The 24521-nt window shown below is 38.8% G+C and overlaps 1 protein-coding gene across 5 annotated transcripts in view; it reads right to left on the bottom strand.

Annotated features, from left to right (window-relative positions):
• The window catches only part of LOC110018044 (formin-like protein 3), a 114808-nt gene extending 106048 nt beyond the window's left edge, over positions 1–8760 (bottom strand). For all 5 annotated transcript variants that reach the window (XM_020715266.1, XM_020715265.1, XM_020715267.1 and 2 more), the window contains exons 1-6: positions 8271–8760; positions 7461–7575; positions 6565–7259; positions 6258–6479; positions 5737–6166; positions 4747–5659 (exon numbers count right to left, since the gene is read on the bottom strand). In XM_020715266.1, coding sequence (XP_020570925.1) covers positions 4747–5659; positions 5737–6166; positions 6258–6479; positions 6565–7259; positions 7461–7533 — 2333 coding nt within the window. In that variant the 5' untranslated portion in view covers positions 7534–7575; positions 8271–8760. The remainder of the gene's footprint in view (positions 1–4746; positions 5660–5736; positions 6167–6257; positions 6480–6564; positions 7260–7460; positions 7576–8270) is intronic.
• Between the last annotated feature and the right edge of the window lie 15761 nt (positions 8761–24521).

Below are 24521 nucleotides of genomic sequence, written 5' to 3'. Positions count from 1 at the left end.
TGTTAAGAAAATTCAATAACGGCTAAATATATCGAACTAAGCTACAAAAATTGACAAAAATACATAACAAGGAACAAGAGACCAACAGGGTTGTAAACGAGCTTGACCTCATTTGAAGGTATTGTTGTTTGAAATTAGCTCGAGTTAAAAATTAACTCATTAATAATATGTTCGTGTTCAATTCAATTTATATTACTTTGTTCGTATAGGCTCAAAATTAACTCGTGCTCGAAATTGCAATTTAATTTTCTTAATTATCAAGTTTAGGGTTTAGGGTTTGTTGTTCTTGTTTGTATCAAGCTTGATTTGAGCCCCACAACTCATCTAGAATAAATGAACCAGCTCCCAAACTTAATAATTAGTAATGTAAATGAGCAGTGATTTTTTAACCTTATTAATCATAATAATTTTACCAATTTAAGAGTAGTTCTATTTTAAATGATTTTGAATAAATCTAAAAAGTTCGCTGCTAAAACCCCAACATACTTACACGCACACATAAGTCGCTAAACTCAACTTCAGCCACTCTGCTTTTCTTTTTATACAAAGGCTATACTTTGCATCTTCCCAATGTGGGACTGAAGGCATTGCTTTCACATTGCTTTCAATCATATTTACAAACATAACACCCTAAATGTGGGGGCATTTACATACATACCACCCAATCCTTATGTATTTACATATCTAACACCTAAATTTTGTTTTTTTACATATATACAAATCAAATCTTTAATATCATATCAAAAACACATCTATTTTAATTGATACGCAAACCGTAACCAATAAATTATTATTGTTGAAATTCAAACAGTTACAACAACGATTCATCAAAACAGGAAATAAACGATAAACAAACACAAATAGTCCCCTAGAGTGAAGATGACGGTGGCGGACACTGGCTAGACAATTGGTGGGGAGGCTGGTTGAGGGTGCGGCAGCAGCAGGGAGTGTTGGAGTGGGCCTGCCATAGCAGCAGTAGGTGCAGGGAGGGATGGTGGCAGCAGCAGTAGGTGCTGGGACAAGCGGCAATGGCAAGAGATGGTGCAGGGGGGTGGCCGTAGTGGCAGGCAAAGATGTAGTGATTGGCAGCACGGTAGGAAAAATCAGAGGTGATTGTTGGCAGCACAGCAACAGCGAAAGATAGAGATGGCAGCGGGGAAGTGCAGTGGGAAACTATATAGGCGGAAGATCAATGAGTAGGGAATTGACGTTGGCAGCTAGAAGTAGAGAAGGTGTGGAGAAATAGCTGGCGGCGGAAAGAAGGGATGCAAGAGCAGCGACATCAAACAAAAAAGGAGTAGATACATACTACCTCAAAACAAGTTACAGTCGAAGAACTTTCTCGCCACCGAACACAACTCAAAAAAATGGAAAAATGGGATGTCAATGGCTGTCCAAATAGAAATTTCAACAAAAACTACACCCTAAACAGTCAAAACAACATATATATACAAATAGAAAACTATCAAAGGAGAAGCCCCTCCTTGGGGCAATAAAACCAGCCCCCTTGGACTAGACAGCCCAAACAACAGCAAGGTTGAACTGATTCTATGCTCTCCAGTTGGATCAGCCCTCCAGAGCCCTACGTCAGTCTCCTGGGGCTGAGAGGGTTTCCATCTCATTCGTCGAAGCTTATGGTTGCACATTAACGGTGTGGAGTTGTTCAAAGCTCTTGGGGCTGAAGGAATTTCTACTGTGGTATGAGAAGCACATGAATCCCACTGATGACCTCACCGTCCCCCAAAGCACCTCAATATTTTTCCCCACTTGCGAGCATGCATCCATATCGCTCCATGCTTTTGGGGGTCCACTACGGAGCTGAGTTGGATCTGCGTGTCATGCATATACTATTGTATCCTCCCAAAGTAATCCAAATTCGGCTCAACCTACTCCGAAGTGTAAGATATCGATCGTGATGTCCCAAAACACTCTCTGTTGTGATTGTCCCGTGTTTAGAATCGATGTCTCAATCCTATTATCCTCTGTCACCAACAAAATTGGGCCCACCAATGTTGTTCTGGTAAAAAGAGCACCTGTGATTTCGAGCTTTGCCAAATGAAGAAAGACGATGTGCTTTCCCTTCTTGGTGAAGGAGTAAATATTTTTTAATTCGTGTTAAATCCTACAGCCAAATTATCACAGCCTTCCGAATAAAAGGTGGCATGCAACCATGAGTATCGCATCGCACCACACCTGATCATGCAACTGGCTCTCAATCGAAAACTCCACCAGGCACCTCCGGTCAATGTTGACTCTATTCTCCTTCTTCAATCATGTCAGAGAATGTGGTTGGGAATGTCTATGAATTGTGAGGCTCAATTTCTCTACCATTTGCATAAACGCCACATTCTTGTTGATATCTCATCGATAATGAGACTGCATACATTCTCGTTCACAGTGCAATGAATGTAAAATATGTTATGGCACTACAGATCACCTGTATGCTCAGTCTATATGACTCTTCGAACCACGAGCATCTCACATTCATTCGGTGGAAGATGATACACCTCGCCCTGTTCCTCAACTGCCTCCTCGTCGCTAACCTCCTCCACTGCGCTTTGCTCGGCAAAAGACACAACTTTACTCATCAGACAGCTAGAGGCGATGTGCCCAAATCCCTAGCATCTAAAGTATTTTTGGGCGGAGACCGTAGTAGGCATGTTGCTCTTCTAGAGCTTCTTCTTACTCGAACTATCTTTGTTCTTATCTAAACAAATTTTTTCAACTCTCTGAGGCGTGCTCCTGTCGACATCTCCCATTGCGGGTGGTTTTTTGAATGGCGGTGTTTGTCTGCTCTGTCTCTGATGTCTCTCTACCTTCAAAGGTAAGGTCTGAACATCTCCCAGTGGCCAATAAAACTGCAATTGCATCACATTATTGATAGTGGGTTTTAGGCCCCCTAGATAATGAGTTATGGCATGTTCCTTTGACTCGACCAACTTATACTTCATTTGCAACTAGTCAAAGTGCATCGTGAACTCCTCCACTGATAAGTCACTTGATGTATGTGGTGCAGCCTCAGAAACAAATCCTGACAATAATGAAGAGGTAGGTATTTTCTCTGCATCTCCTTCCTCGTCTTCTCCAATCTAGTACTCTTGTCACAGCATTATCTATATCTATGTTCTAAAAGTTCTCTCAATTTGAGGGGTTGCAAGCTTCACCCTTCTATCCTCTGGCACTTCTTTGTATTTGAATATCCTCTCAACTAATTATAGTCATTTGATGAAATCGTCAGAATCCAGACCTCAATCGAACTCAAGTAAGTCCACTTTGATGCCAAAATCCTTGTGTCATTCATATGTAGTCTCCTCTTTCGACCTCCTCTGATATTGAATTCCAAAGCGTCAAAGCCTCTCTTCCTCATCATTGAAGTCAACCTCGTAGAAGGGATTCAGATCATCGTTTGTTCCCCCCCCCCCCCCCCCCCCCCCCCCTTCCCCCCCGCGCCCGACTCTCCATATCACGATCGAGGATAACCTCCCCCTGGGTTCTATCATCCATCTAGGCAAACCTCTACTGAAGATAAAGGAGATCTCGCAGTATCTTTTTCTAGGTATGCTCAAGCCAGCATCTTCTAGGTGACATGGTTGAGGCTTTAGAATTTGTGGGAGTATAAAGGGTATTTGGTGGTAGGAAAGATAAATTTTGCTGGAGATGATCCGAGTATGAAGGATGCTAAGAAACCCTACGATATGACTAGGATTATGCTAGCTCTAATATTAATTATTATCGGGTAAACCCAAACTGCAACATAAAAGGAATAATTATTGTTGAAATTTAAACGACTATAAGAATGACTCATCAAAATAAGAAATAAACGACATACAAACACAAATGGTTCCCTAGAGTGAGGATGACCTCAGTGAACACCGGTCGGACAGCAGGTGGCAAGTTGGGTGGAGGGGTCTTGTGTTAGCAACAATGGGTGCTAGGAGGGATGGTTGCAGCATCAGCTTGAGATACAGGGATAGGCGGCAATGGCAGGAGATGATGCAGAGAGTGGCGACAGCAACGCGCAAAGATGGAGGGGTTGGCAGCATAGTAGGGGATGTTGGAGGTGGATGGCGGCAACGGCAAGAAAGGCCGACGGCACTTGCGGCAATAACATGCGGGAGATAGGGCTGGCGGCAAGGAAGGGCTGTGGGAAAACGTGCAGGCGGAAGTTCAACAAGTAGGAAATTGATGTTGGCTGCTAGAAGCAGGGACTGTGCGAAGGAATGGTTGGTGTCATGAAAAAGGGATGCAGTCAGCGGCAGCAAGCAGAAAACAGAAGATACACACCACCTCGGGAAAATTTATAGCCAAAGCACGATCTCAAGGTTGAACCAAGAACCATAAAAGAAGAATGGGACGTCGACGACTGACAAAATAAAAATCTCAACAAAAACTAAACCCTAAATAGTCAAAAAAACATATATATACTAATAGATAACTAGGGGGAAGCCCCTCCCTTTGGGCGATAAAACTAAAAGTCAAACACAATTGAATAAAAGTTTGTCATGTTAGGCTTGTTAAAAATTAAGCTTGAAATTTTATTTTTGTTCAGCTTGTTTGCATAACTAATGAATGAAACAAGAGGTACTGATAGAGTTGATCGCAAACTTTTCGCGAACGACGAGATTTTTTGACAACCGTAGAAACCAAGGATATAATAACATAACATTCACAAATATCAATAAGTTTCTTCAAGCAACATCAAACAGCTTTTTTTCCACTGAAAGGCATTTATCTAATTACACTTACTTTGATACGTCTTCAGGCTTATGAGGATCAGCCCATAAGCTTCCTTGCATGGCTCGCGTGACTTTCACCCAATGCAATGGTTTTAATGATCCTTTCTTCTGTGAATTGGTAGTTGGTGCAAGGCCACTTGTTGAACCAGGCTCAGTTGCTTTTCCTCTTCCAGCAGGTGAGAGCAGTGGTATGCTCGAAAGTTTTACATCAGAAACCTGAGGTGGACCAGGAACTTTCTGATTTCCACCAAGTAAGGCTGGCGGTTGTTTACGTAACAATGGAGGTGGTGGAGGCACCGGGGCATTGCATCCAGATAATGGAGGTAGAGGTGGTGGTGGTGGTGTCGGATGTGTAGCCTTAGAACTGGCACAAACAAAACCTGGAGGAGGGGGAAGTCGTGGTGGTGGTGGTGGGGAAGGACCATTGCCACCTGAAGAAGGGGGAGGTGGTGGGGACGGCGGTGGGCCTCTAGCCAACATTGAAGTTGGTCGTGGCAAATATGGCGGAGGTGGTGGAGGTGGAGCATTTCTAGACAGAGTAGAAGGTGGGGGTGGCTGTGGGCCTCTATCAAACATTGGACGAGGTGGTGGTAGAGGTGGAGGTGGAGGTGGAGGTGGAGGTGCGCCCAAATTGAACATTGGAGGAGGAGGTGGGAGTGGAGGTGGACCTCTACTTGACATTGAAGGAGGAGATGGGGGCAATGGATGATCCCTACTATAGATTGGAGGTGGCAATGGAGACAGAGGTGGAGGTGGAGGTGGAGCTTCTTCAGAATTGACCAAAATTGAAAGTCCTAAATGTTTGTCAAGTGGAGGTGGAGGTGGAGGCGGCAGCGCTACTGACAACAATGGCGTAGGTAACAATATTGGTGATGCTGGTGTGGCTACATGTACGGAATTAGGATAAGTTGCTTGCAAGGAACCTATAATTTGAACATACCTCGGACATTATTCATTTGCATGATATATGGAAGAAAGGTAAAATTGAAGTATAACTCACCAGTCAGGTCAGTATGTTGGCATGCAGATTCATCAATTAGATTCTCAAACTGAGTGCTAATCATTGCTCCAGTCTGAATCTTTTCTTGGTCCCCTGAAGCTACGGAATCTGAAGTTATAGAGCCCTTCTCTTCCTCAGAATCTGAAGGCGACGCAAAGGACATTTGGTCACTTGCCTTGTTGTGCAGTTCATAAAAGTCTCTCGTGTCAGTCAGCATTTGATTTTCGATTCTTTCATGCAAAGCATTCGTCGATATTTGTTTGAGCAACCAAAATGCAGCATCTCCATTGCTATCTGCCCACTCCACGCCATCAAAAAGGTCTTGAACCATGGAAAATGCTTCAATGGGTAATCCACCTATTGTCTCGCCATTCAAAGTTGGTGTCGGGGTCATTGGAGAAGAGACATTGTCCACTTCACCAAACAAAATCTGCATAAAAACAGCCATCATAAGAACATAAATTAATGAAGGACATGCTGCATTTACTTAACCAAGATAAGATCAGGAAAATTGCCCTCACCTCTGCTCGAAAACGTTTAGAATATCTTCCCTTTGCATCCCATAGAATATCAACATCTTCAGAGTTCAAGATCAAAATGTTTGACCTAATGAAAGCGGTATTAAACATGACACGAAACATCATAACCTCTCTTTCCGGATCTAGGTTCAAATGAACACATTCGAAGACAACATCACCCCGGACCAGGCATTGGATGTCAATCTTAATAACTCCACAATCTTCCTGCATTTTGACATTTCCAAGACTTAGATGCGTGTCAAATAAGTTGTTCATATAATTTTCAACAAGTATAAAAGGAATCTTCTACCTGACGGTAGTACCGCAATGATTTCTTCTTCCTGGACATTGAAAACAACATGTTCTTTTCAATATAATTTTGGCCATGTGGATGTCGGCCAAAAATACGAACCAAGGGTCTGCACCCCTTGTCTGAATCGAAGTTAGGAATAGATCGTAGAATGAGGCAATCCAAAGAAAGTATCCGCTCAGCAGGAGGCCACTCAGAAGATATATTCCTCCGAGATATATATTGCAAATAACGAAGTTGAGAAGGTAAGGGATTTAGAGGAGACAGAAGTTGTAGAAGACCTTTAGGGGCTTCACGATGGACAACTTGAAGAGTGTGTTGCTCTCCATGATGCAATTTTCTGAAAATAAGAAAGCTTGCCAGGAGAAATGCTAAGAGTGGCCAACCCCCCCTCTCACAATGTAGTAGAACAACATTTTGATTAGACAACCAACTATCACAGACTCGAAGGAAGTGATGGACAAGAGATAAAGGAAGAAGAGGGCATCCCTCATATTGTCGTGGATAATCAATAACAGTTACATCATATTCAGAAAGAATTTCTGCAAACTTGCTCCTTTTTTCTCCATCTCTAAAATTAAAAGCTAATAAAGAAGAATCAGGATAAACTTCACATAGCTCTGTTACAATCTCGGTTAAGTATATCTGATAAATTCCATCAGACAAAACCTCCGTTGAGAAGCATGAATCAAAAACTGCATGTTGCAAAGGATTTAGTAAGCTTAAGTCCATTAAAGCCCAAGAGTTTAAATAATTAACCCTATTCCTTCTAGCCATCGTTATGAGCCTCTTCCTGGATGAAGAGATCTTGATAACTTGAGTGTCGTGGCTAGAGAAAATCAGGAAAGAAGATTAACAATGAACGTGCCGAACCAAAAAAAAAAAAGGTTCCTTACTATAAACCCTCTCAACAAATTCCAGCAAGCCATCAGGTGGTCTTCTGTAAAACAACCTGCTTAAGAGAGACATCGCACATCCAAAAGGAAAGATTGGATACCAATCTAAAGAACCCTGTAGAGAGTTGCACAACATAAGATTCTGGAAGCCAGTGAGAGTTTAAACATTCATTCACTGTGCTGTGACTATCATCTTTCAAGTAGACAGAAAGCACGCCCAATCTGAATACAAAAAGCAGCATGCTGTCTGGATATTAACAATAAGATCAGCATTTCACATCCTTGAGAAATATAAACTGTGATCTAGAATACATGCAGGGATGGCTTGGTTAAAAGATTTAGCCATAATTTAGGCTAAAACCTGCATATACCAATTTGCGGATAAATCCCGCCTTAAGAGAATTGCTCAAATTCACCAAGTGTCTCTGCTTCTCCTTAATTAAAATACTAAATCTTAAAAACATCCACCAAATAAAATAAGAGCATTAAACAATAATTAATATCCGTCAGTCCAAATAGTTCTCACAATCACCACCTATAGAATTTACTAAAATTAGATTTCCAAGAATAACTAAAACCATACTTGAATTAAATACTAGTGGTAGCCAAGCGGCCCCTTCCCTAAAAGGCCACAACGAGCTGCCATGCACGATACTAACAAAGCATGATAAGTATGTCCGGTTAGGCGTGCATTGTGCCGATGATTGTATACCTACTAACAAGTTCGAGTTATCCACCAGTGTAGCATCTAAGAAACCCCACGTCGAAAAAATTGAACATCGCAAAACATAACGCAAATTCTACATTTACCTGGTCCTGAGAAAGTCTACATTACCGCCGCCATGGTTTTCTTCATCTGAGCTCATGTTACAGTGTAATGTGGACCATAACATACAAAATCGAAATTCCACTCCAGTGGGTATTAGCTGTTGAGAATAAAACAACTATATAAAAGACTCCGGGAGCTGAAATCTATTCTCACATTGCATCGAATAGAATCAAAGATGAGCCCTAAACGTCGTCACTCGAGGGAGAGCAGCACCCATGCGCAGAATGACGATACGCCGATAAGCCTGCCTATAAACAAAGATAACGAGAGCTGCTTGAATTTGTGAAGGTAGATTAATGGTAGGACATTCGCCGGGAAGGGAATGGCTGAGGAGGCAGGAAGAGCAGGCTCGAGCGCATTTTAACAGCTTCTTCTTCCCTGTATCGCGAGCCCAAATATCTCGCGCAAGTGGTTAGCGGTTTAATCCCGATCGAGCAGCAGTCTAGACCTATCGTAGCGAGCGGCCGGGCAATGCAGACGCGTAGATAAGTGAGTCGAGTTCGATACTTTACTCATCATTATAAAGCAAAAAAAAAGTATTGGGAGGACTTATTCCTAAAGAAAAAAATGGTGGGGGATTTATATACATATCACATAATACATTTAATATTATATACCCCACACTCAGAACTCTCAAATTCATATTTAGGGATTTAAATACATATCACGAGAAACATATGAAAATTTACATATTTAACTCTTATGGTCTGTTTGGGGCGGCTGATAAGCAGGTTATACTGATAATCTGTTGATGAACAGCTGATCCGGATAAGTTGTCTGGCTTTTTGGTTGGCGCTTATGGAAAACAGCTGATTTTAAAAAATTGATCATTCTGCCCATGTTCTGAATAAGCAATTTAGCTGTTTGGTTATTGCGTTTTGTAAACAACTTATTTGAAATTTTTTTTTAATTAAATGAATAATCTGTGCAACAAAATTTGTTCTTTTTTCAACAAAATTAAAGATCAATGTTGAAATAAGAAAATACCAAAAAGTTGATTTATATTTATATAACTAAAACATATCTGATCACATCAAACAAATATGTTACACATACAAAAGTCAAATACACCAGCGCATACTACTACAAAGTATAATAAGCGCCCATAAAAAAGAAAAAATAACATGTTAAAATGATAAGTAAAAATATGATAATGTTAACTTTATAACGTAGCAACATATCACGGCACATGCCACCTGCATCTGACACTCCAGAACCCTGAGCAAACATGTCTGACTGCAATATCGTAGAAATGGAAGAACTTGAACCACATGAGGCGTTGTGGTGGTATTATTGAACTTCTAGCAGCTGTGTCCAATTGGGATATCGTAGAAATAGTTTCACTGTCGGCCCACCTCACTGTCGGCCCACCTGAAGAACCTGAAGAATTTGCAGTCGTCCGATCCTTATCCCCAACGCGGGCACATGTAGAATTGTCACATGTAATTATGTATCTGTCATGATGAGAATAGCAAGGGCGGTAGCCCACATCGGCACATCATTTGCCTTGACTTCCATGAATATCTCGAGCTCATTATCCTGCAATTATTATAAAAAATGTTGATCAGTCAAAAACTATAGGGAATAAAAAAAAAACTCAACATACCAAATTGTGGAAGCAATGGTTGAAACAGAGTTTTTTGACCATCCAAGGTGCTCCACTTTATATGAATAAAAGTAATAAACATTAAAGCAAGAGGGCAAGGTTTGATCTCTTAGAAAGTAATGTTGTAAACAAATCTATATCCCGAACAGCTATATTGAAAAGAAATTGAGGAATGTCCTGAAATGTAAATTTTCTGTTTAAATAATTAATAGGCATTGCTCTAAACATTTAGTTGAAATATACTTTTGCAGTTTGTATTAATTGGCATCATTTACTATCCATAATTTGAATGTTTCAATTACTATGTATGTAAACAGAATTAAATAAAACCTGAGAGAATGGGCTTTGAAATTAAAATTAAAATTGCTGCATTTGCATCTTTCACCGGTCATAAATCAGTTTTTTTCTCAATAACATAATTCTAACTTTTTTCTCCTCTAAATAAACCCACTATTAAAATGCTTCGAGTGCTATGTATGTAAACACCTTTAACATGCTTCGAGTGCTATGTATGTAAACATCTTAATAATTTTCATGCATATCATGACATATAAGCCACGACATATAAGTCAAGGCATATAGAAGCCAATGCATATCAACTGAAAACCAAGCAGGTACACTTACAATTCGAAGCAAGTCAACTTAAAATCACTTTTGAATCTCTAAGTAGGTAGTCATGATGCACATGTAAAAAAACCTCATGAATGTTAAAGTTGCTACCAACTCTCCCAACTGACATGATAATAATCTCATCAATGTTAAAGCTACTATCATATGAGCAATAAAGGTAGGACAACGTGAACAAACAGGATCTCAAATCCAAACAGAAATTTCATCTCGATCAGGAAGAAAAACAAAACTGATAACAACAAGATAACAACAAGGTCTCAAATGGATTCCCCCAATTCCATCATAAAAAAATAAATGACACAATGGTTGCTGTAATTATTTAAGTCATCCTAAAGTGTCATTTTTTTTAATACAAGACAATAGAGAACAGAGGTTGAACAAATACAGCAATTTCTCTTTTTCAGCCAAAGACGCATCCTCCATCAATTAAAAGACCAAACAAAACTACTGTACAACTCCATGTGTAACATTTCAAATTTCCCCAATCAACTTCGTATCGAGCCCAAAAAGAGCATTTAAATCCCTAAAAAACAGAATTTTGCTGCATTCGATGATGCATTCGAAAACTAGCAAATAATCAGCCTTCAGATGGGCATTCAAACTCTTCAACAAAAAAAGTAGGTATTCAGTTCGAACAACGCATTTAAATCCTTACAAAAATACAACATTTGATCACCCAGAAAATCAACAAATAACCGGCCTTCAAAAGTGCATTTGAACTCTTCCATCAGTAGATATCTAGCCCAAAAATGCAATGCATATATGAGTAAAGTGGTAAATGCGTAAGAAATGAAGTCCAGGTGGTAAGGACATAAATATGTGAGAATTAGATGTATGCCTGTAAATCATCCAACCTGACACATGCAAACAAATGAGCTCGGCAACGATTGATTGGTCATAACAAGAAACAAACATGCAAATTCTCATGTGATAATAACTTCAGTAAAAATAACTTGTTGACTATATCAATATCACAAGTATTAATAAAATTATTTTCATACATCCCCAAATGCAACTTTATTTACAAATCTAACACCCAAATAATTAGAACAAGGCTTGATGATGATTTTAATTCTCATTAAAGAGATGGTCAGAGCCCTGTTATTTGCCCCATAACCATCAAATAGTCAGCTTAAATAATGAATATAGAAACATTTAGAGTAATGTACCAAAATAATAACTTGGCTATTTCGATGAGATCGGTTTAGTTCCAGAGTAGCAAAGTTGTTACATGGCATGTCAACCTACCTAGATGAATGTGCAGTACAATCTATTAGCATTGGCCAACCATAAAATTGTCTAAAATAAGCATGCTAATATAAACTTCCTCTTTCTTTTTTTACTTTATAAACCATTTCATGCTTAAAGAACAACCATAGTCAAACAAATTTACCCGCAGTAAATTCAGGATTATACCAAATTATACATAAAATACAAGAAAACTTTGCTACCAAAGCAATATGGCAAAGAAAACCTTTTGTATTAACCCTACCAAATTAAACCTTGCTACAAAACTTTGCATTTTGTGTTAAGCCCATCAAATTAAACTTTGTTACCAAAACTTTGCCTTTTGTATTAAACACACCAAATTAAACTTTGCTACCAAAGCAATATGGCCAAGAAAACCAAAACCAATTTTCATGCACATTTAAAACCAAATCTATATGAATAAAAACATAAATCGTATCCTTCAGTACATCAAATGTGATTATGAAATGAGACACATATATGCTAGTGAATGAGTTATCGGAAAGATTGAACCCATGAAGATTCATTGGATATAAATAAATTGTTTTAAAAATCTTGCCAAAACTATTGAATCATTGCACTATAAACTTATTATTTTAAAGAAATTGTTTTAAAGCTGCAATATGAATTTTGAAATATAATTTATAGCTAATTTATTTTTCTACAATATGAATTCTGGAATCATTATACTATAAACTTAATAAAAAAAACAACAAATACTTAATAAAATTGAAATTATTAAAGGCATTTAAAAGAACATTTGTAAATTTTCCAATGTTGTGATCATAACATTTTCTCTATCAAAACTTAACAACCAACTTCATCTCAAAATTGCATAGTGCTTCAAAAGTGATATTAATCAATTAACAATTAAACATCATGTAAAGAGATGTTGTAAAAAACTTCATTCACGACCGACTGATATCATCTGCTATTTGTTCTCGTAAAGTCGTCATCTATGATGCACCTTCATCCTCTCGAGTGCATGCATCTTCTGAACAAAACTCTTCATGTATTGAACGTCCCACGTGATATTCAAATGCTTCAGGTGAGATTTACACTGAATTATCTTTTAAAATGACAAACTCTGTATCCCATCTGGAAGGGTGGCGTCGGATGAAATTGTGTAGCGTCATTGTGCCAACAACTATTTGTACTTGCTTTGGAAAAGGGTAAGACGACATATATCCGACATATCCCGTAATAGGACTCACTTCTTCTTCCACACTCCGAACGCTCTTTCAATTACGCCGTGCAATGAAGTGTGTCTTTTGTTAAAAACCTATTTTTTACCTCGTGCGACACCACTAAATCTTTCAAAATCAGGAATGTGATACTTCGTATCTGGATATGGCTTTAGATATCCCCTTTGTAATGGATATCCAGCATCAACCAAATAGTATTTACCCAGAGGTGGGTACGAAAATCCATGTCTCAAGAAAATCCATGTCTACTTGAAAAAACGACTATCGTGGGCGCTTCCTTCCCATCCAACCATGACAAAAGTAAAACACATATTAAAATCACATACGACCATAAAATTTTGTGTTGAGGCGCCGCACCGGCCGATGTACGCAACTTTTTCTTCACTAGATAGTCGTGCATCGACGTGTGTCCCTTCAATAGCTCCAATACAATATTGGAGTTACAACTAAAAAGTTTTTTAAAATGTAATGTAATAAAAGTAGAAAGATAAATGCAATGGTAAAAAACAGACCTTAAACTCTCAGACACGCAACAAATGAAACAACCAACAAAGGTCCGACAACAGAAATTCCAACAAAACTTCAATAACCCCAAACTCTTCTTTCAAAAATACACATGAATATAACTACCATCATTCCTTAAACTTTCATATTTGCGTACAACCATCATGAATGTAAACACATAATAATTGTGTGTTAGGTTTGTACATTTCCCTTAACTTTATAGAAAATCGTGTTAGTTAGGTTGTTATCCCAAAAATTTTTAATTTGTGTTATGGGCATGATTTTTTCACGAAAGTGTTATGCAACTGTTAGATTTATTAATTCTTAAATCCATACACAAAGTAAACACGAAGAGATTGAAATTTTCTCATACTCATGTCAGGAACAATTAATTTTCATAAACTACTCAAAATTGTGAAAACATAGATATATCAATCCTTACATAAACTCCAAAAAAATGTGCAGAGTTATTTAAATCCTACTGAAAATTTCAAAGAAAAGTGCAAAATCAGATGGAGGGAATAACGACATAAAAATGCAGAGCAAAATCAGAGAGCAACCTAAAATGTAGAACGTTGGCAGGGAATAATGCAATAAAAATGAGGTTAGTATAAATATTCCATAAAAATGACGTAGAGATTAATCAGATTCGAAGATAAAAGTCGAAGAAGATGCAAAGAACCAATCAGCGACCTGAAGAAAATGCGAAGAACCAGTCGGCGAGCCGAAGAAGGTGCGAAGAGCCACTCGCAAAACTTGCGGTTTATAGCAGATGGAGGCGCCCGAAGAGAGTTGCGATCGGCAGTAGATGGAGGTGTCTGAAGGTCTGCAGCAGATCCGGTGGGGAAAAGCCACCAAATGGCTAAGTCACGGGAGTGAAAACAAAAAAGGGAAAGGGAATAGTCATGGGGGCGAAAGAAAGAAGGAGGAATCACAGGAGCGGGGGTAGGCATGCAGTTCGCGTCTTTTGTATTTTTAAAATAGATGTTTTACATAAGCTGGTGATAAGTGATAACCAAACAGTGTGACGGCGTTTTCAAAATGCCGCCCACACTTTTAAGCTGCCCCAAATGGAGCCTTAAATTTGGTTATTTTCTTCGCCAATACCCTAAACAAGAGCTATTTACCTTCTACGTTTGAATCTCCTTCTCTCGTCACAAAGTGCCGCTTCCTCCATCACTACACCCCTGCATCTGTCACGATCTTCTCCATAGATAATTCTTGCCCCCAACTTCATTTAGGGCAACAAAGCGCAAATATTTCCCGTGTGGCTTCATTCTTCCTGCACGATAACTTAAGGACTTCCAGAGCACAGATCTTTCATGTGTGCCTACATTTTATTCTTATTGTTCCTAGAAGCTCTCTAAGCGCTCCTATAAAGTTTGGCGTCTCTTAACGGTGTGCTCTCTTCCATTATTCTTGTAAACTCTCCCTTAAGTTTTTATGTGAACTTTGTAACTTAAGTTTGTGTGCTTAGTGCCATCTTCCGCGTCTTCAATAATAATTGACAAGCTAACAATGAGAAGCAAAGATTATAGAGAATGCTAGAATATAAAGAGCAATCCAATTGACTATAGAAAATTTTGCGATATTCTAGAAAAATAAAAAAAATAATTATTTCAATAAATCCTATAAGGTTCCACATAATTCCATAAATATGTTGAAATAAGTAAATTTTTAGAGAACTCTAAAATATTTTGAAAAGTTCTAGAAGTATGTATAGATAAAGAACAATGCAAAACTATATAGAAGATATTACGTTCTAATGTAATCTAGAAAGTTCTCTTAATCTTGGGGAGGGCTATAACTAGAAATTCCTCCCCCTCATTTGTATCCATCCAATAATCATCCAAGGTTCACATGCATTCAAGTGTTATAATTATTATTTCTTAGTGACTTTTTTTTTATCCAATACTTCTCCCAACTTTTCTTCCTAGAGTATTTTGTACTTACAAGCACAAGTGTTGCGAATGTTATGTTAATTTAGTGTCAATGAAGAATGCTAAAGCCTCAGGGGTGACTTAAGATAAGTTTGACTGTTACATTAAGCCCCTGATTATAAGAAGTTTGCCTACTGCATTTTGATCGGTTTTGTTATAACTGCACAACACAATCCTCAGCTATGTTCATTAAATTAATATCTGTTGAATTCAAAAGTGTCCGGGAAACACACCCAAAGGAATAGAACATTCTACTATGAAGTGATTTAGGAGAGAGAGCTAGAGAAAGAGAGCAGTGTAGAACAATAAAAAGATAGTGTCTTATAACTTATTAATGACATAAATCCCTTTTATAGTCATGGGTCACAACAATACAAATGTACATATTATCCCATAATCATTAACTTTTCAGTGTTACTTTTTGGTAATTACAGAATTATTTGCATATAATAAGATCGATAACTGATTTGATCGATGGGGGATGTCGATGATCTGGTAAGCCTTTGTTCGATCGATATCTAGCCCGAAAAAGTGCTCATTGTCGATCGTTTGGGACCTCTCCCTACGTTTTTTGTCTATCGTTCGAACAAGACGCTTTACTTGCCAATTTTCAACCTTAAAAACATCATCAAAGGTTATGTTTGATCGTCTACATATTCTTCCTAAGTCATTCTATTGCTTTGAGATCCATGCTGATATATTTTTATATGTACATATTAAGTTTCTTGATTCTCTTGCTTGTCTTAAATTGTATAGTACACGAATATGAGAGAATCTTTTCAACATGTATGAAATAATTAAATGTCATTATTGCGCAATAATGAACTTCCCTAGATTTTTGTGTCGGGGCCATTATAAATAGGCTTTTGGGGTAAAGGAGGTTTTCATTATCTTCATCTATTCTGACTCATTTGTCTCGATTATTTTCTCTTTTATTGTTTTTCGCAATGTCTGACAAAGTAATGTAACATTCAGATAAGAGTGTCCTCATAAAAGCCATGAGTGATATGTCGATGCAGGCTCATAAGTTAGATGTAAAGTGTAATCTAGTAGGCGAGGTATCCGCGAAAGGGGTGAGTAGGAAAAGAGTTGTGCCTAAGCCATGAGCTGACGATGGTGAGAGTTGTCCTAACGATCATTCTACTGGATACTCGCCACGGTGAGTGTTCATGTTGCGGGAGACAAATTGTCCTTCCAGGTAGCTGCGGGGGCCGCGGTTCCCAGGAGCAGTGCCAAGTAGGCGGCGACTAAGGCCAAGATATGGCTATGATCTACTAAGAGTGGTATTTCTTCTAAATTTGGAGGATAAGGAAAACCGGCGAAAACATTTTTTCTTAAATTGCATCTGAATGGGAGAGAATTATTGGTATGTAGCTTGAATAGTCGTTTGCATTTTTTTTCAGCAATTGAAGTACTGATTGTTAAGTCTGTAAAGGTAGATATTGACGTTGGCCGTGAGGATGATGCAACAGTTGTGGATTAGGTGGCGATCGAGTAAGTGAATGCAGGATAGGTTGCTGCAGGGGGAGGGGATGTGGCAGAACTTAGTCCATCGAGGCAATGTGCAGAGCGGCGAGATGTTGAGGATCAGGGTGCTAACGATCAGGGTGTCAGAACCAAGGTGTGGGTCATCAGTTTTTTCCGGCGCTGCGAGGGACGATGAGGCCTTGCTGGGATGGATTGGCGTTTTCTTCATTTTATGGGGTATCTTGAAGGCTATGGTGACGAAATAATTTATTACATTTTTAACGAAATAATTTTGCAATGTCTGACAAAGTAATATCGTATTCAAATAAGAGTGTCCTCATAAAATCCATAAGTGATATGCCGATGCAGGCTCATAAGTTAGATGCAAAGTGTAAGCCAGTAGGTGAGGTATCCGCGAAAGGGGTGAGTAGGAAAGAGTTGTGCCTAAGCCATGAGCCGACGATGGTGAGAGTTGTCCTAACGATCATCCTATTGGATACTTGCCACGGTGAGTGTTCATGTTGCGGGAGACAAATTGTCCTTCCAGGTAGCTGCGGGGGCCGCGGTTCCCAGGAGCAGTGCCAAGTAGGCGGCGACTAAGGCCAAGATATGGCTATGATCTACTAAGAGTGGTATTTCTTCTAAATTTGGAGGATAAGGAAAACCGGCGAAAACATTTTTTCTTAAATTGCATCTGAATGGGAGAGAATTATTGGTATGTAGCTTGAATAGTCGTTTGCATTTTTTTTCAGCAATTGAAGTACTGATTGTTGAGTCTGTAAAGGTAGATATTGACGTTGGCCGTGAGGATGATGCAACAGTTGTGGATTAGGTGGCGATCGAGTAAGTGAATGCAGGATAGGTTGCTACGGGGGGAAGGGATGTGGCAGAACTTAGTCCACCGAGGCAATGTGCAGAGCGAGATGTTGAGGATCAGGGTGCTAACGATCAGGGTGTCAGAACCAAGGTGTGGGTCATCAGTTTTTTCCGGCGCTGCGAGGGACGATGAGGCCTTGCTGGGATGGATTGGCGTTTTCTTCATTTTATGGGGTATCTTGAAGGCTATGGTGACGAAATAATTTATTACATTTTTAACGAAATAATTTTGCAATGTCTGACAAAGTAATATCGTATTCAAATAAGAGTGTCCTCATAAAATCCATAAGTGATATGCCGATGCAGGCTCATAAGTTAGATGCAAAGTGTAAGCCAGTAGGTGAGGTATCCGCGAAAGGGGTGAGTAGGAAAGAGTTGTGCCTAAGCCATGAGCCGACGATGGTGAGAGTTGTCCTAACGATCATCCTATTGGATACTTGCCACGGTGAGTGTTCATGTTGCGGGAGACAAATTGTCCTTCCAGGTAGCTGCGAGGGCCGCGGTTCCCTGGAGCAGTACCAAGTAGGCGGTGACTAAGGCCAAGATATGGCTACAATCTACTAAGAGTGGTATTTCTTCTAAATTTGGAGGATAAGGAAAAGCCGGCGAAAACATTTTTTTTTAAATTGCATCTGAATGGGGGAGAATTATTGGTATGTAGCTTGAATAGTCGTTTGCATCTTTTTTTTTTTCAACAACTGAAGTACTGATTGTTAAGTCTGTAAAGGTAGATATTGACGTTGGCCGTGAGGATGACACGGCGGGCGTGGACTAGGCAGGCTCATAAGTTAGATGTAAAGTGTAAGTCATTAGGTGAGGTATCCGCGAAAGGGGTGAGTAGGAAAAGAGTTGTGCCTAAGACATGAGCCGACGATGGTGAGAGTTGTCCTAACGATCATCCTACTGGATACTCGCCATAGTGAGTGTTTATGTTGCGGGAGACAAATTGTCCTTCCAGGTAGCTACGGGGGCCGCGATTCCCCGGAGCAGTACCAAGTAGGCGGCGACTAAGGCCAAGATATGGCTACGATCTACTAAGAGTGGTAGTTCTTCTAACTTTGGAGGATAAGGAAAAGCCGACGAAAATATTTTTTCTTAAATTGCATCTAAATGAGAAAGAATTATTGGTATGTAGCTTGAATAGTTGTTTGCATCTTTTTTTTTCAGCAAATGAAGTACTGATTGTTAAGTCTGTAAATGTAGATATTGACGTTGGCCGTGAGGATGACGCGACAGTTGTGGATGAGGTGGTGATCGAGTGAGTGAATGTGGGATAGGTTGCTGCAGGGGGAGGGGATGTGGCAGAACTTAGTCCACCGAGGCAATGTGCAGAGTGGGATGTTGAGGATCAGGGTGCTGACGATCAGGGTGTCAGAAGCCAAGGTGTGGGCTATCAGGTTTTTTCCGGTGCTGCAAGGGACGAGGAGGCCTTGCTAGGATGGATTAGTGTTTTCTTCATTTTATGGGGTATCCTGAAGGCGATGGTGACAAAATAATTTATGACATTTTTTGATGAAATAATTTCGCAATGTCTGACAAAGTAATGTCGCATTCAGATAAGAGTGTCCTTATAAAAGCCATGAGTGATATGTTGATGCAGGCTCATAAGTTAGATGTAAAGTGTAAGTCATTAGGTGAGGTATCCGCGAAAGGGGTGAGTAGGAAAAGAGTTGTGCCTAAGACATGAGCCGACGATGGTGAGAGTTGTCCTAACGATCATCCTACTGGATACTCGCCATAGTGAGTGTTTATGTTGCGGGAGACAAATTGTCCTTCCAGGTAGCTACGGGGGCCGCGATTCCCCGGAGCAGTACCAAGTAGGCGGCGACTAAGGCCAAGATATGGCTACGATCTACTAAGAGTGGTAGTTCTTCTAACTTTGGAGGATAAGGAAAAGCCGACGAAAATATTTTTTCTTAAATTGCATCTAAATGAGAAAGAATTATTGGTATGTAGCTTGAATAGTTGTTTGCATCTTTTTTTTTCAGCAAATGAAGTACTGATTGTTAAGTCTGTAAATGTAGATATTGACGTTGGCCGTGAGGATGACGCGACAGTTGTGGATGAGGTGGTGATCGAGTGAGTGAATGTGGGATAGGTTGCTGCAGGGGGAGGGGATGTGGCAGAACTTAGTCCATCGAGGCAATGTGCAGAGCGGGATGTTGAGGATCAGGGTGCTGACGATCTGGGCGTCAGAAACCAAGGTGTGGGCCATCAGGTTTTTTCCGGTGCTGCGAGGGACGAGGAGGCCTTGTTGGGATGGATTAGAATTTTCTTCATTTTATGGGGTATCCTGAAGGCGATGGTGACGAAATAATTTATGACATTTTTTGATGAAATAATTTCGCAATGTCTGACAAAGTAATGTCGTATTCAGATAAGAGTGTCCTCATAAAAGCCATGAGTGATGTGTCGATGCAGGCTCATAAGTTAGATGTAAAGTGTAAGCCAGTAGGTGAGATATTCACGAAAGGGGTGAGTAGGAAAAGAGTTATGCCTAAGCCATGAGCCGACGATGGTGAGAGTTGTCCTAACGATCATCCAACTGGATACTTGCTACGGTGAGTGTTCATGTTGCGGGAGAAATTGTCCTTCCAGGTAACTGCGGGGGCCGCGGTTCCTCGGAGCAGTGCCAAGTAGGCGGCGACTAAGGCCAAGATATGGCTACGATCTATTAAGAGTGGTATTTCTTCTAAATTTGGAGGATAAGGAAAAACCGGCGAAAACTTTTTTTTCTTAAATTGCATCTGAATGGGAGAGAATTATTGGTATGTAGCTTGAATAGCCGTTTGCATCTTTTTTTTTAGCAACTGAAGTCTTGATTGTTAAGTCTGTAAAGGTAGATATTGACGTTGGCCGTAAGGATGGCACGGCGGCTGTGGATTAGGTGGCGATCGAGTGAGTGAATGCGGGATAGGTTGCTGCGGGGGGAGGGGATGTGGCAGAACTTAGTCCACCGGGGCAATGTGCAGAGTGAGATGTTGAGGATCAGGGTGCTGACGATCAGGGTGTCAAAAGCCAAGGTGTGGGTCATCAGGTTTTTTCCGGCGCTGCGAGGGACGAGGAGGTCTTGCTGGGATGGATTAGCGTTTTCTTCATTTTATGGGGTATGTTGAAGGCGATGGTGACGAAATAATTTATGACATTCTCGAGAGAGCTGACAAGGTGGATAGGGAAGTTGGTGCACTGCGTGAGGAACTTGCAGTTTCCTGAGGGAAGATGCTTTTTGATCTGGGGGAAGTGACGCGTCTATGTTTGGAATTTTCGGTCGGTAAATAGGTCCTCGCCGTTCAGCCTAGGGATACTCTCAATGATATTTTCAGGCTCCACCATTGTGAATTCGCTATTGGTCGATCGACACCCTCCTTTACTTTCTTTCCTCCTTAGGTGAACAAATATTCTCCATCAAATTAAAATATTATGTTACCCCTAATCAAACTAATACAATCTCTTTAATATAATAAATGTAACCCCATATTCGATTTTGGCATATTGTTTGGTCATCCATGGGATGCATTTAAAATGAAGAGTTTCACATGATTTGAAATGAAATACCAGTTGTTGGTGATATTTTATATAAATTAGTTAGATTTGATAGTGAAATTAATGAAACAACTCGAATTTAAAAGGACATATGTTTGGTTTGATCACCATAAATATAATTCAATCCATAGAAAATAATTATATCATTGCAAAAATATTATTAAATTTAATGTCCAAATAGCTCATACACTTCAGAAGTCAATGCTTTAATACTAAATTTAATGATTATATGAACAGAAAAAATAAGAGGAGAAATTTATGCTACCCGTAGAAAAGTAAATATTATTCATTTATTATTTGATTAGTTTTATTTAAAATCCCATATTTCATTGATTTACTTACATACCACATAGACGCGGGCGCTGGGCGGGTCGAGTTTGGCGTGGCTCGGGCTTATTCAAAGCGGGCACGAGACGAGTTTGAGCTCGAATCCTATTTATAATTTGATATTTATAATTTGATAGCTGTATCATGGGTTGTAAAAGAAAAATATTTTTTTTTACAAAAAAAAAAGATAATAAAATCTTTAATATATTCGCACGAATCACGTTGTTGATATAAAATATTAAAAAAATATGTAATAAAAACTTTGAAATATGATATAATGTGCGACAAAAGTTTTAAATTAATATGATATGTAAGAATTTTTCTTATACGTTTAAATGAATTTAATAACAATTATATATATGCAAAATACGTCAGATTTTTAACTTAAAATATCTCGATATGCAAACACAAAGAAGTCGAGTAAAATATTGCAAAAAAGAAAAAAAAAAAACCATACATACTAATCAATTTCTAACTATTTACATATCTAAACACCACGGCTTCAATTTTTACATATTTGTTATCACATATATGCACGAAATTTGTATTTTATTTCAAAAATAAATTTAAAAGCTATAATTTTTATATGATATAAATGATTTGGTTGATGTTAATATAAAAATAAAAAAAATATGATTAGATAAAGAAGAGATGATCAGAGAAGTAATTGCCTCAAAAATTTGCAATCATAAAATATATTTATGAGACTGGGCTAATGAGCCGGCCGCGCTTTGCACGGGTCAGACTGATTCAAACTTTGACTAGATCAAAATGGGCTTGGGTCAGGTCGAGCTCACAAAATTTTTATTTTTTATATAGTCAAGCGCAACTATTCTGAGCGGGCTTATGGCGTGATCATCGAGCCATCCGCTCAATGCCTGGGTCCAGTTTGTTAAATTTCATATCATAAATTCTAAACTTCAATATTACACATGTACTACCAAATTATAGTTTATTATTTCATTAACCACCTTGGTGCCATTCCGACTTTCCATCAACATTCTGGTGCGCTCGCAAAGGAAAGACCAAATAATGGCGGGCAATGAACTGTGAGAAAGTCTCATATTTCCTTTCTTTTTTCCGCTTTGCCATAAATTTTGTTTTTCTCACCATTCTTTCTCCTCCGATGACATTTTCAGCGAGCTTGGAAGGCAATGAAGGAATGATCACATACAATGACCTTTGAAACTTCCCTCTTTACAATTTTTCCTCTGCTTTGCCTTAAATCCTGTTTTTCCTCGCATTTCTATCCTTGCACTCTATTTCTACTTTAAATCATTGAGGAAGACAACCCTTGTGTTCCTTCACCTCTCTCCCCCACATTTGCATATTTTAGTCGGTGCTATTAATGATTTGATTTTGAGTCCAATTGAGTGCTCGAAATCAGCTCGTGGCTCGTAATATTTGGCATTGAGCTGAGCCAGATAGAAATTAAATCGAGCTCGATTTGTCTCGAAATCAAAACAAACAAACTCAAATTGAGCTATTTGAATTATTTTTAGCTCGTATTCAACTCTATTTAGCTCAAAATTGAAACTAATTGGCTCAAATTGAATTGTTTGGATCCGTTCTAACTGTAAATTGATTTGAAATTAGCTATTGACTCCTTACATTTAATTTTGCATAGCATTATATTTATAAGTTTTATAAACAAAAAATAATGCAAACCAATATCGCCGATTGATATAAAACTCAAAATCGGTTCATATAATAATTTAATCCAAATTTTCTGCTCATAACTCGACTGATTTAGTTTGATCAGATCTCAATCTAAAACAAAATTCGAATTGATTTTCGAGCGATAACTGATCTTCCAGCTAAATTCACAACCCTTTCAACTCCACAAAAAAAAGAAATGTGAGAGTGTAGGTAATTATGCGCAGCCATCTCGTTGCTGCTTTGTGAGCTCGCCAAAAAATTGTGAGAAGGATCACAACATTTGATAGAAGAAAATGTGGGTGATAGATGCAATAATTAGGAAGAAATCATTGAGGAAGATAACCCTTGTGTTTCTTCAACTTCCTCTCACCTGAATTTGCATGTTTCAACTGGTGTTGTTATCGATTTGATATTGAGCTCAATTGGGCTGGCTTGAAATCAGTTTGTGGCTCATAATATTTGACATCAAGCTGAGCCAAATTGAAATTAAATCGAGCCCGATTCGACTTGAAATTAAACAAACCAACTCATTTTGAGCTATTTGAATTCTTTTCAGCTCGGAATAGGCTCTATTTGGCTCAAAATTGAAACTAATTGGCTCAAATTGAATTGTTTGGATCCATTCCAACCCTAAATTGGCTTGAAATTAGCTTGTGATTCCTTATATTTAACTTTGTCTAGCATTATATATATATGTTTTATAAACAAAAAATAATACAAACCAATTTTGAGTTAGCTCAATTCGATTTATGTATGACTCAAAATCTGTTCGAATAAAAATTTAATAAAAAAATTTGTCTCAGAACTCGTCCAATTTATTTCCATCCCGTTGCTGCTCTGCGAGCGAAAAAATTGCTCGAAAGATAGCAGAACACAAGAAAATGAGGGTAATAGATGCACCAATAAATCGAAGGAATGTTGGTCGCCTTAAAATTTAAGGTGTTTTACATGGAATTTAATAAGAACTAGGTGGTATTTATGTAAATCCCTCTTTAAAATTAAGACAAATAATAAATTTTCGACAGCATTTTGAATTCCGGTTGTGCAGCTTTTAATAACTGCAAGTAAGCATAAACAAGAAAAGCAATATCTTAACGTCCCCACGATTTCGTTCCGCGCACGGTGCACCGACTCCGACCTCATTTTTATTTTAATATAATTTTACCGTTCTACCCTCAAACATTTCCTTAAATCCCCAAAGTAATAACTTCTGACCATATTCCCGCT

This window comes from Phalaenopsis equestris, unplaced genomic scaffold (genome assembly GCF_001263595.1).
Source record: "Phalaenopsis equestris unplaced genomic scaffold, ASM126359v1 Scaffold000002, whole genome shotgun sequence".
Taxonomy (NCBI): domain Eukaryota; kingdom Viridiplantae; phylum Streptophyta; class Magnoliopsida; order Asparagales; family Orchidaceae; genus Phalaenopsis; species Phalaenopsis equestris.
Note: the sequence above shows the minus strand (reverse complement) of the source record. Positions and strands in the feature narration are given on the sequence as shown.